Consider the following 12571-nt stretch of genomic DNA (forward strand, 5'->3'; position numbering starts at 1 on the left):
CCAAAAATAAAAGCATTTTTTGGACCACTCCTCCTTAAAGAGCTTAAAACTTTCCTTTAAAAGACTAAAACGCTCGAGAGAGAGAGAGAGAGAGAGAGAGAGAGAGTCCGGTTTTGCTGTGGTCGGTTGTCTAAAATTGCTACAAGCCGCCAAATAAGCTGAAAAAACCTTTCTGGTAGGAAAATTTGATTTTTCCAGATTTTAAATAGGCTCTCAGAGTGTAGCTGGGGTAGGGTTGGGCTACCCCCCTAGGGTTGGGGTTATCGAGCAGTACCGTCTGCAGCGCGACAAGGAGTTCAAAAGCAAGGAGGCTGCCGCGCTGGGTTCCCTTGATCTTGGTTAACTCCAAGAATTTAAGATATTTGGCATACGCACATTTATATATTAAATGACACACTGAGGTTGATGTACAAAGACTAGTATTATTGACGGACTGTACATTTTGTTGTGTTGTCCGCACTTTTAAACTCCTACATAATTCTACTTTTATAAAACATGTATATTCTTACTGTTAAATAAAAGCATTTTTTAAAAACAAAAATGTATGTCGATGACGCTGCTCAACATTCCCTCAAAATCCAAGAACAATGCGGAGATTGCTCCAATTGTAAAGTCCCCATTCAGCAGGGTGCAAGGGGCCATGTGGCAAGTAGGCATGTGCCGTCTCTTGGTCCTCCAAACCATTTGCATTCTGGGAGCTGGCTGAATGAAGCCAAGTGTGGGAAAACTTTGAGGGTGATTATCTCAGAAACACAGTTTGCCACACCCTTGTCATTAACAAGCCATAGCTTTAAAAATATTTACTTGATTCGCACAAGTGACACCTTGTTTTGAAGCCCTGATTCTTCACGTTGAAATGAACCAAATCTACCTAAAATCCGTGGACACACACACGATTTTATCATATGAATTTAATGACCAATCTTGCACTGCCATGAGAAAAACGTATTTCGTACTATAATTAAGTACTATAGCCATGACTCCAAGGCTGACAGTGCTCCATACATTAGGCAATTTAGTCAAAAACAAAAAAGCTCCAGAGGGTTTAAGGTCATAAAACAAATCTAGAAATGGTCAACATATAATCATCTAGGGGGAATTAACATCTATGACGATCTAACTGTTGAGTATGATGGGGACCCTGATTGTCTAATAACAGGCTAGCTTCTGAAGATGGCACACAACTGGCTTAAAACCCTATAAAAATCGGATCCGCTAGAATTAAATTACGCAGAAAGTAAAATGTCACTGCGAGAACAGCCAATTCCACATTGGTTTCAACTGGTTTCCGTCCTAAATGGATTTCTGTGGGCTGCCTGGTGTCTAGTCTGTACAGTTCAATGTTACGTACTCACCCTTCTTGTGTTGTCAAGGACCTTGGGGTCCGGTTTGCCGTAGTTTGGGGGATTTGCATGGGGGTCATAGCCCAGCCTGGACAGCATGGGGGCGATGACGGGCATGTCCCGTAGTACGTCGTTCGGGATCTTGCCCACCCACTTGGATAAGGCTTCCACGTTGACCGGCTTGATCACCTGGTCTGTGGATCTCTCCACCCTACAAACAGAGTATGTTTTTTAATGCCTTCTTAAAACAAGGGGGGGGTAAATCAATTGAATTAAATTAATAAAGACAGGAACAGGCTCCCTTCTTAGCCCTGCTTTCTTGTGAGGACCTAATTGGAACGCGAGACAATTCAAGATGGGTTCTCGGTCAGCTACATCCAGCGGGTTACCATTATGAGCACTGAAAAATGACCTACTATTGTATTAGTTCTTTGTGCTAACTATTTATCATATATCATCACATTATATCACATTTCAAATGACCCCACTCCCCATCCATCCAGTTATGAGATAAGCTGATTCTGGCGGTTGCATCACACAGCCAAAATATGTTTGGGCAAACCTAACTAAACTTCATCTTTAAAATAATCTTTAAAACTTTGCTTTTTTTCCCCCAATTTGCTTGTGAAAAAAGAAAGCCATGGCCTGTTGCTGTAACAACTTCAAATGATGAGCTGATGGAACTTTGCACTATTTTTATGATCCCTGCACAGCGCTTGTTTTACTATACTTGTGATGACCGGTCTCGGCATTTAATATTTTTTGGTTTAGAAAAACACCAGAAACATTGGTCCTCTCTTACAATACCAGGTGTATTTACTTGGACCTGACTTTGATACCAGTACAAGAATGTGTGTGTTTGATGTGTGTGACATCAAGTCAGGATTGTCTCCGTCAGTGTACCTTGAAAGAGAATCCTACCGGCATACGCATCACTAATATAATAGTCAGTAAATATGGTAAAAACACAGTTTTTACATGCCTTCACCCTATGGCCCAATACCGAGAGAGGCAGATAGATAGACAGATAGAGAGACATAAAAAGAGAGAGAAAGGCAAAGACAGAGGAGAGAGAAAGAGACAGGAGATAGTGAGAGACAGAGCAGAGACCACTTACACAACTAGAGCTGCTTTCACACATGGACTCCGGACAATGTCCGCACCTGATTATCCGGACAATATTCAGACCTGATTATCCAGAACTGATTATCCGGACAATATCCAGACCTGATTATCCGGACATTGTCTGGAGTTACACTTTCAGATATGTAGCTCAAAAAAAAAAAAAACGGAGATTGTCCGTGTCAGACGCGTTTACGCTATCTGGAAATAATCAGTTTGGTTTAGACTAGGGGCAGATCCTGGGTAGAGCAAGCAGGAGGCAAGACATACAGAGTCATGTCTGCAGAGCTTTACAGCACACCCAAGATGGTGGACGAGGCTACCGACTTATCAGTAGTTGGGCATTTTTTGCGTTGATACGCCATGTATATGGAGGCATCCGTAATGTAAACAAGAGTGGAAAGGAATAATAAAGAAAGCAGAAAGAGTATGCAGCAGTAGGCTTGGGCGATCGTGCAAAATTCCAATCAAACTTCTAGAACGGGGACCGCATTTGCAACATTAAACATGCGTGCAGGGGGGTTCGCGTGCGCATAGAATGTAATTTAATGTTGCAAATGCGGTCTCCCTGTTCCAGAAGTGCAGGATTTAATATTTACAAGTAAAGTATTTACACAAAAACGTCCCACAGCAACAGGGAGACTGGGGTCTTCACTGTCCACACAGTGGAGATGCACAAGGTTTTTTTTGTTTGTTTTGTTTTAACAGAATGGGACAGTCCCTTAACTTAAAACGTTTCATACATGTATTAAAGAAACGAAAATAAATACATCTAAAATAAAAACGCAGGCACAGAAGCCTGCGCGCACCGCTGTCTGGAGGAGGAAAAAAAAAACAAAAAAAAAAACTCCACTTCAATTCTGAGTTAGGTTTACGTTTTTAATTTTACATGCAAGCAAAAAACTCAGGAAACAGAACAAATCAAAATCTTTCTCTATGAGATTATATTATATGTTGTTATATTACTATCACAAGATCTGCATAGAGCGGCACGCAAGTGTGTGTGTGTGTGTGTGTGTGTGTGTGTGTGTGTGTGTGTGTGGGGGGGGTGATATCCAGAGTAGTTTCTAAACAGCGCTGAGCAGAGAGGGTGAGAGTCTCCACCCTCTCTCTGCTCCAGTTTCAGAACACCGTAAACTGCACCTCCACTGTTTCAATGCTCTGATTTTTGCTGACGGTTAAAATGTAAAAAAAAAAAAAAAAAAAAAAAAAAAGGAGTCTGTCATCAATGTCAATCGCGATCGATGGAGTCTATCGCCGATTAGACGATTTAATCGTAAATCTGCCCAAGCCTACGCGGCAGCTACGCTCTGTGCACGAAGATCTGCACAAAGGCAAATAACTGGCGCCTGATAGCGATGTCATCAACAGGACCACTGTGAATGATCCAGACAAATGCCTGCTATGTTCACACACTGGCTCAATTGAACATTACCCGGACTTTATACTAGGTGGGTAAAGTCGGGGTTATGTCTGGGTCAAATGATTCGGCTATTTGCGTTCACACATACCGCTCATCCGGGTCAAGTTCTGATAATTTCAGGCTTACAGTGCATGTGTGAAAGCAGCATAGGATTGATAAGTTGGTACTCAGTACATGGCTAAACACTAAAGACACCAGAATGAATATGTAACCCATGTCCCAACCTGGCGCATTTCACATCGCGGAAATACAGTTTTCTAAATATTTGATAAATATTAAAAAGTCGAGGCTACGTGCTCCATCAGCATTAGTTGAGTTAATCACCACCAAGATGTTAAACAAATGGCGATCTTAGGGTTCCCTTTAATGCAAACATGCAGATCAAGATCATCCTTCGATATTCCGAGTGATGTGAAGTCAGAATGTGAAACTGTTTTGATAAAATAAGGTTGTAAAGTGTATCTACTCGTGAATGAAACACTGCATCTTCTTCGTGTGATTTAAAAAATGTTGCACTGACGCCACCTTAAAGGACGCAAAGAAGAAGAGCTTAGGTCACTTCCTTAAGCAACGTTTTAAAGAAACATCAAATAACCAGAATCAAGAAATTTCAATTCTCTGTGAAAACGTAATCTCCGTGTTGTTATGGATTATGAGAAGAGGGTGGCAGACGCTCAATTATATCGCCGAATATTGCCGCTCCCAGGAAACAGCAATTCCCATAGTTCAAATGGCTGGTATGACCTTGACAATTGCATTCTGGGAATTGTTGTTGGAATAGGAGTTTGAACAGTGAGTTAACAATGGCAGACCTTAGGCCAGACATTCCTGAGGCAGTGTGCTAGTGGGTTTGGTAAAACATATTTTGCCTGATAGGCAAGAAGAGTCATCACAAATTGCACAGTATGCTGATTATTATGTATGTGACCGTGATTGTAGAAGCAAGGTGTTTCGGAACGCAGCCCGTTCTTCTTTTAGGACAGGGGTTCCCAAATCTTTTTTTGGTGAGGCCCAAAAAGAAGACTTAGCTCTGGATGAGGATCCTCAGCCCAACTTGCACACTAGGGTTTAATCCGGGGAAACTTCATTCCTGGGAATGCCAATAGAAATAGTTTCCCAGGAAATAAAAAAAATTGAAAACATTTTTCAATTTGATGATTTTTATTTTTTAAATTATTTTATTGTTTTGTTACATTTAGAACATATTGGAATAGGCCTATATTTAGAAAATACGTAGGCCTTAAGTGTACTCTCTTAAAACATACTGTATGCATTGCATATGTTTTAAGACGTTTTTTTGGTTTATGCAACAGCTGTGTGAGTTTTCTGTTTCGTTACAAAGATCAGAAATCACCATGTTAGGTAAGTAGTAAAAACAACTTTTGTTTTAGCCTATTTAGCCTACCGCAGGCCAAAGCCTTTTTGCATAGTCCAATCTCTAATGGTTTACAGGCTATAAGCCATTATTTTGTTACAATACAAGACCACCTGCCCAGTTCTTAAAATGTTTGCATTTTGAACATGAAGCACGACATGTAGGCCAAAGTATTTTAGTTTTAATTAGGGTGATATCTGTTTTATGACTGGCCCCTGTCTGTTTTATTTATAATAGAACTAAGCATATTTTGTTTGATCATGCAGTAAATTTTGTATTATTATAGGCCATTTTGTTAGATTTTATTTTTGTATAGGCCTTTCAAGTTTTATAGGCTATTATTTTGTTATAATGCAAGAACACTGTAGGCCTGCCCTGTTCTTAAAATGTTGATTTGCATTTTGCACATGAAGCATGACATGCAGGCCGCTGGGATTGTTCGCAGGAAAATGAGTATTGAAACCGGTTCAAATATTAAGAAACGATATGTATAGAAAAACTTTTATTTTCACTAGTCAGACATTTTTTGTTTATTGGCCTTGTGAGTCCAGGCATCAGCCGATGCCGATTATCACAAAATGTACAAATATCAGCCCAATTAATTGGGCGACCCATCAAATGGTGAACCACTAATCACTACACCAGTAAATCTAGGTGGTTTATGATAGCAGCCTCTCAAATATCTTGGTTGTCCTGCTCTCAGAAGAGAATGGGTACTATTTCCCCTTTAAAACATGCGTACACACAATTTAGACAGATTTGTGCGGCACGCTGTTCATGAATGAGGTGAAATATGTAATACGAGTACGAATGCATTTGTTTTATATACAGGCGAAATACAGTACAATACTTTTGCAGAAAAAAAACAAAACAAGTCATTTCTTCATTCCGATTGTATTTGCCTGGCTCCTTTTGCGCACGCACGCACGCACGCACGCACACACACACACACACACACACCTCCATCCCTATGTTGCTGGACTGACAGTATACCTCACACTGGCTATTACCCTCTCTCTAATCGATTTACTTTGTAATTTAATCTTTACACAGTACCGTCAGAGACTCCTGTGTGATTAATACAGCATACTGGCTTTGTCATCTCGGGGGAGGAGCTTCGAAGAGGCTGCGCATCCACTCCCATGGCGGGACTGACTCGAGGCTGAACATGGATATTTTAACGTAAAAATGATGGGAAACTAATTTCTGGGAAGACAAGCAATATACCGGCCATGTCACAGCACACCACGATGCTGGACTCAAGAGACAGCAGGAGCACCAGCGCTCCTGCTGTCTCGATTGGCCGTTTGTGTCACATGGTTGTTTCTCACGATACTGTCCAGAAAATTTCAGAAGAGTCTTCCAAAAATATTTTATTTTATTTAGCTGTGGCATCAACCAGCCAGCACATCTGTCCTTTTCGGCGGTTCAACAAAAAAAAAGGGACAGAACAAATGCTAATCAATTTGAATATTTAAGACTGCAGCTTTCAAATGGAGGAGTAGTAATTACCAACGAGGCAAAGATTTCAGGAGATTTCATCCTTTCTGTCAGCGAATAAAGTTGTTAACTTCGGTAGTTTTTGTTAGGTGGGTGGTGTGTGTGTGTGTGTGTGTGTGTGTGTGTGTGTGTGTGTGTGTGTGTGTATGTATGTGTGTATCTTTTGTGTCACAACGGCCAAGAAACTGATGGCATGTGCAGCCTTGACGTTTCCTGGAAATGCGCTCACGAATGGTTTCTGTGTATTCTGACCGGTGACTCTTGTACAAAACAAGCACACTCTTGAGACCAGATGCAGTCAATAATACTGCAACAACACAGAACTAGACATCTTTTGAAAACATAAAAATGTTCTGTAGATAGAGCTGGCTAGATTTAGTTGAAAATTGAAAGTTTAGTAGGTGTCTGTGTTTAGACATGCATAAGAGCCATACATTTCAAGGTAAATTCAGTGATTATATTTCACTTTTAATGTTTGAGTAGTATGATTCAAAAGTCATTTAAGGGTTAATACTCCTGTCGGTGCCCCTGACCACTGGCAAAAGAACTGGAGTTGGTCCCGGGGCACTGTACTGCAGCTGCCCACTGCTCCAAGGTATAGGATGGCTCAAATGCAGAGGATAACTATCGCCCTAGAGGGATTAATAAAGTATAATAATAACTATAGCTGCAGGCAGCAATACACAGTGTCTAGTTTAGTCATGTTAGATAAGTATTAGAGGTTTTAGAGGTTCCCAATTCTGCGCTCTGTGATTAAATGCAGGGACGTTTGATTCTTTCCTTAATAGCTCTCCATTTGCAGTGACCGGATCCGCGCTGGGCTTGGGTTGGGAGGAGTGCGAGTGCAAGTTCAAATTTATGTTTTATGAAAGACCCACCAAGTCAGCTCTGGGGGGCCTCATCCCTGCTGTGTGCTGCCCGGACGGAGAGCGCTGTAGCTAGGGAGAGAGGAAGCATCAGCGCTCCTGCTGTACGATTGGCTGTTTGTGTCACATGGTTGTTTCTCTGCTCTGAATCATTGGCTGTTTGTGTCACATGTTTGAAGTTACGTATTTACAGAGGTTTACGTATTTATGGAGGTTTACCAAGGTAATCGAAAGTTAGGTCATTTCAGTGGTAACTTCTTTCCTTGGATTACATTTTCGATAGGTTACGTTTCCATGAAGTATGAAAAACGTTGGCGTATTTCTGTGACTAATTACAATTTCACAGGTTCAATTTTCCGATGCCTTCCTGGTACAAGAACGCATCACTCATTCGCACAGTTGAGTGGACTCGATGTGGTGATGAGTTTCTTTGGATTAACGTTTTTTTCATGAATGCAGCAAAATAAGGGGGACCGAAGAGATAAAATATCAATCGAACAGATCAGCAGACATCTACCAGGTACATAAACTCACATACAAGCCTAGTTTGTAATCTCTAACCACTACAGAGCGAGGGAGTCTACACTGGACACCACTTGAATGGACATTCTGAACCATAACCTGTACATTTATAGTACATAGTATGATGATGTCACAAAGGGTCTTACTCCAAATCTCATCTTGTTCCATTAGTTTTCAAACGTTGGCGTGTCAGTGACACACCACCGTGTGGCTGCTTTGGGTCAGATTGAGTCGGTTTTTCACGAATTTCTGCTCCGTATGTGGGTGGATTTGGATGAAACTTGGATGAACGAAGACATCTTTGTGACGTCCCGACTCTAAAGATACATCAGATGTGTTTGTAGTTTTTTGCTGTTGTTTAGTTCCAGATAGCTTTAGCCCAAAGAATTCAGAGGAAAATAAACACTAAACAACCTGGCAAATGGGCATTATATCAATCCATTTACCGTATTTTCGCGACTATAAGGCGCATATAAACGTCTTTTTTTTTTCTCAAAATGTGCGGCGCGCCCTATAGTGCGGTGTGCCCTATGTGTGTTGTTACTGCGGACGTTGTTGAGACCACCATGAGAACGTTAAAGGGGGAAGTGTGGGCGTGGATTGTGTATAAAAGAACAGGTATGTGCCTTATGCAGAACATTGTTGTCTTAACAACCCTTAAAATGGCAAAGAGACACGCCTATGAAGCACAGTTTAAACTGAAGGCTATCAGCTACGCAGAGGAACATGGAAATCGAGCAGCCGCGAGAGAATTCAAGATTAATGAATCGATGGTTCGCAAGTGGAGGAAGATGGAAAACGAACTCCGACAGGTGAAGAAGACGCAGCTGAGTTTCCGCGGACATAAGGCGAGGTGGCCCGAGTTGGAGGAAAGACTCGAGCGGTGGATCATCGAGCAAAGAACGAGTGGGGCGAGCGTTTCGACGGTCACTGTTCGACTAAAAGCAGTAACGCTAGCGGAAGAAATGAAAATTGAACATTTTCAAGGAGGTCCGTCGTGGTGCTTTCGTTTTATGAAACGGTGCCATTTTTCCATCCGGACCAGGACTACAGTAGCGCAGCAGCGTCCGGCGGATTATAATGAAAAGCTGGCGAGCTTCCACTCCTACTGCAGCAAACACATCGCCGACAAACGCATCCAGCCAAGCCACATCGCCAACATGGACGAGGTGCCCTCACTTTCGACGTCCCGGTGAATCACACGGTGGAGAAGAAGGGGACCAGCACGGTAGCGATACGCACAACGGGGTATGAAAAGGCGTCGTTTACTGTTGTGCTTGGCTGCCACGCAAATGGACAGAAACTGCCGCCTATGGTGATTTTTAAGAGAAAGACTTTGCCTAAAGAGACTTTTCCAGCTGGAGTCGTTATTAAGGCAAATGAAAAGGGCTGGATGGATGAGGAGATGATGAAAGAGTGGCTGAGGGAGGTGTATGTAAGGAGACCAGGTGGTTTTTTCCACGCATCACCATCGCTGTTAATCTGTGACTCCATGCGTGCCCATCTCACAGCCGATGTGAAAAACAAGGTGAAACAAATGAACGCTGTGCTTGCTGTTATTCCGGGAGGTCTGACAAAGGAACTTCAACCGCTCGACATCGGTGTGAACCGGCCGTTCAAAGTAAGGCTGCGAGCGGCGTGGGAGCGATGGATGACCGACGGAGACCACAGTTTCACGAAAAGTGGAAGGCAGCGCCGGGCAAGTTACGCCACAGTTTGCGGATGGATTGTAGATGCTTGGGCTAACGTGTCTGCTGGCACTGTTGTTCGAGCTTTCGCAAAAGCCGGCATAATTTCCGAGGAGCCGCACGGCACGGGAAGTGACTGACAGCGAAGAAGAGGAAACTGGCATGTCTGATTTAGTGCAGCTGTTTAATTCAGAAACAGAGGATGATGACTTCGATGGGTTTGATTAATACTTTGTAATAAATACATGAATAAAGCACAAACATACTCAGTTTTGCTCCCGCTCTATTTTTAAATACGCAGTAGAGGTATTTAAACGTAGTAGAGGATATGTACCGGTATATAAAACCCGCGCCCTATAATCCGGTGCGCCTTATGTGTGTGTTAAATACACACACATAAGTGTGTTAAGTGGCACACATAACTGAGACTGCGCCTTTTAGTACGGTGCGCCTTGTGGTCGTGAAAATACGGTATTTTCTTTATCACCACAATTTCATTTTATTTATTTATTTTTAAGCCTTCTCACTCCCCCAACTTCTCACTCTAAAATCTTGGCCAGAGTTCCCTTTCAAGAAAGCAAGAGATGCCGACCCACTTGTCTTTGAGGCCTCGAATACGACTTAACACAAAGAAAAGCTCCCCACAGGTCACATGACCACTTCCCTTCAAACCCCCTGCTTTTAATGGACTCTGGCTTGTCAATTATTTATGGCTGGGCTCTTCTAACCCAGGTGGTGTTCTGTATCACCCCGGGTTGATAAGGGAGGATGGGAGAGATTGAGATCATGAAATAGGGAGGGAGGTTGTTAGGGAGAAAGTGGGGGGGGGGCTCACTCTTTGCTAAGTAATGGAACAGGTCCCTTGGCTTGTCGTGGCCTCTGCTAAATCAAGACAGAGTAATTGATGTTAACGCTGAATAAGAGGCCCTGTTTGTAGAGAGCTGGCTGCCCTTATGATTGAGATTGCCATGCCAGATAGGGACCTGAAACCTATACAGCAGTGGGGAAGTGGGTGGTATTAGTAGTCAAGAAGAGGCACTCATTTCACCAGGTGTCATGGGGGTTGACTAATGCACTGCGGGGAAAAGTACTTTGGGGATGGTGAGGCGCCAACATTTACCATGGCAAAAATGCAGCCGCCCTACCCTGGAGGCTACAGGCTGCTGCCCTCAACTTCCATAAAACCATATCAGAATCCATTTAGGACTGAGGTACTGTAGTGGTCTGACAGGGCTGGGCTTCTGTGATGAGAAACTAGTCCAGCCTTAGAAAGCAGGCCTTACTACAGGCCAAGAGGTTTGACTCTAGTTTTCAGAGAGATATGTTACGAGTTAAAAAGTGATTGGAAGGAGAATAGTGGGATACGACTGCTGGCTGCTTGTCTTGGGGTGCCACGGATGTGTCAACTCTCATCACATGTACATAAAAATCACAACTCAACAAAACATCAGTGTCCGGTCCTTTATCCAATACAAAACCTCTCTTACTAAAATATTACCCTGCAGGAATGGGATACACTTTACTCCCGATTTCCTTTTGCATCTATTCAGAATAGATCAAAATACTCTCTAGGGGGACATTTGGTGCAATCTCTAGATTGTGAAGCTGCTCCTGCCAGCTGAACACTTATCTCTGAACAACAATAAACTGTCAATGGAGAGGAAGTGGAAAACATTGAAGTCTGCATTGCCTCATCAAACTCGGCACACTCTGGTTTAGGTCGTGGTTTATTAATATTTGACGGAAATCAATGATCTGAGGAGTGATCAGTGTGCTAAATGGCAGGGTGGGGTGGAGGGGTGAGGTAGTGGGTTTCCGACCATGGATACACTAAGCGCTTAGCTGAGGACCGTGTCACTCTTGTGAGAAATGGCGAAAGCAAAGACATTCCTGCTACTATGGAAAAGACTCGAGAGCCCTTGAGGTTTTTCCGCGGCCCTAGAATTGAGCCCCCCAGCACCAGGGCTCAAGAGCACTTGTGAACCTGGTTTCTTAAGTTGGAGAAATGTCGGTCTAGAAGGATGTGCACATAACTGCTTTACTTGGTGGAAAGGATTAACCTTCAACTTACCAAAGCTTTGGGGAAAATGGAATGGAATCCAGTTGCTTTATATCTAAGTAATTAAATCTTTACTTGAAATATGATTAATAGCAGATGGAAAAAAGCTGGATTATTTTTAATGTACGACCAGGTATTTTTTTAATTGACTGGACCAATTGCTGGTGCTATGCCAGTATTAATAAATTGTAATCTATAGGAGATTGTTGTTTACTTCCGCTGTCTGATTCAAAGAATAAGAATGAATAATGCAGTGTGTAAGAAAATCATTTCCGATTAATGAGGTAGTTGGAGTGAGTTGCTCCCTTTTAGTGGATGCCTTTGAGGAGACTGCTGACTGCCTCATGACTTTCAAATGTTAGAACAATTAGCGCTCTGAAATCATTTTGTGATCAAACCATGACTGGGGTAGAGTCTAAATCCCTTACAGATTTAACTAAGAAAATAATTCCAAAATAAAAGATGAGGGATAATAAGCATGAACTTCTGCAGTACATTTTTTACTGGACAGACCTATTGAGGATACAAATAAAAAATAAAAAAAATCATGCAGAATATTATTTGAGTGGCTGGACTGAGACCTTGATCAAAACATCTTACCACAAACTACTCCTTACAAGTTGGTTGTTATCTTGCATGGTTGGCAATTGGTGTGTAAACAGGCAATGTGGGT

At 42.3% G+C, this 12571-nt stretch overlaps 1 protein-coding gene across 2 annotated transcripts in view; it reads right to left on the bottom strand.

Moving 5' to 3' along the window:
- The window catches only part of tpst1 (tyrosylprotein sulfotransferase 1), a 64724-nt gene that overhangs the window by 20768 nt on the left and 31385 nt on the right, over window positions 1–12571 (bottom strand). For both annotated transcript variants that reach the window (XM_080006418.1, XM_080006417.1), the window contains exon 3: window positions 1356–1554. In XM_080006418.1, coding sequence (XP_079862544.1) covers window positions 1356–1554 — 199 coding nt within the window. The remainder of the gene's footprint in view (window positions 1–1355; window positions 1555–12571) is intronic.

The sequence above is a fragment of the Zeus faber genome, assembly GCF_960531495.2.
Source record: "Zeus faber genome assembly, chromosome: 9".
Classification (NCBI taxonomy): domain Eukaryota; kingdom Metazoa; phylum Chordata; class Actinopteri; order Zeiformes; family Zeidae; genus Zeus; species Zeus faber.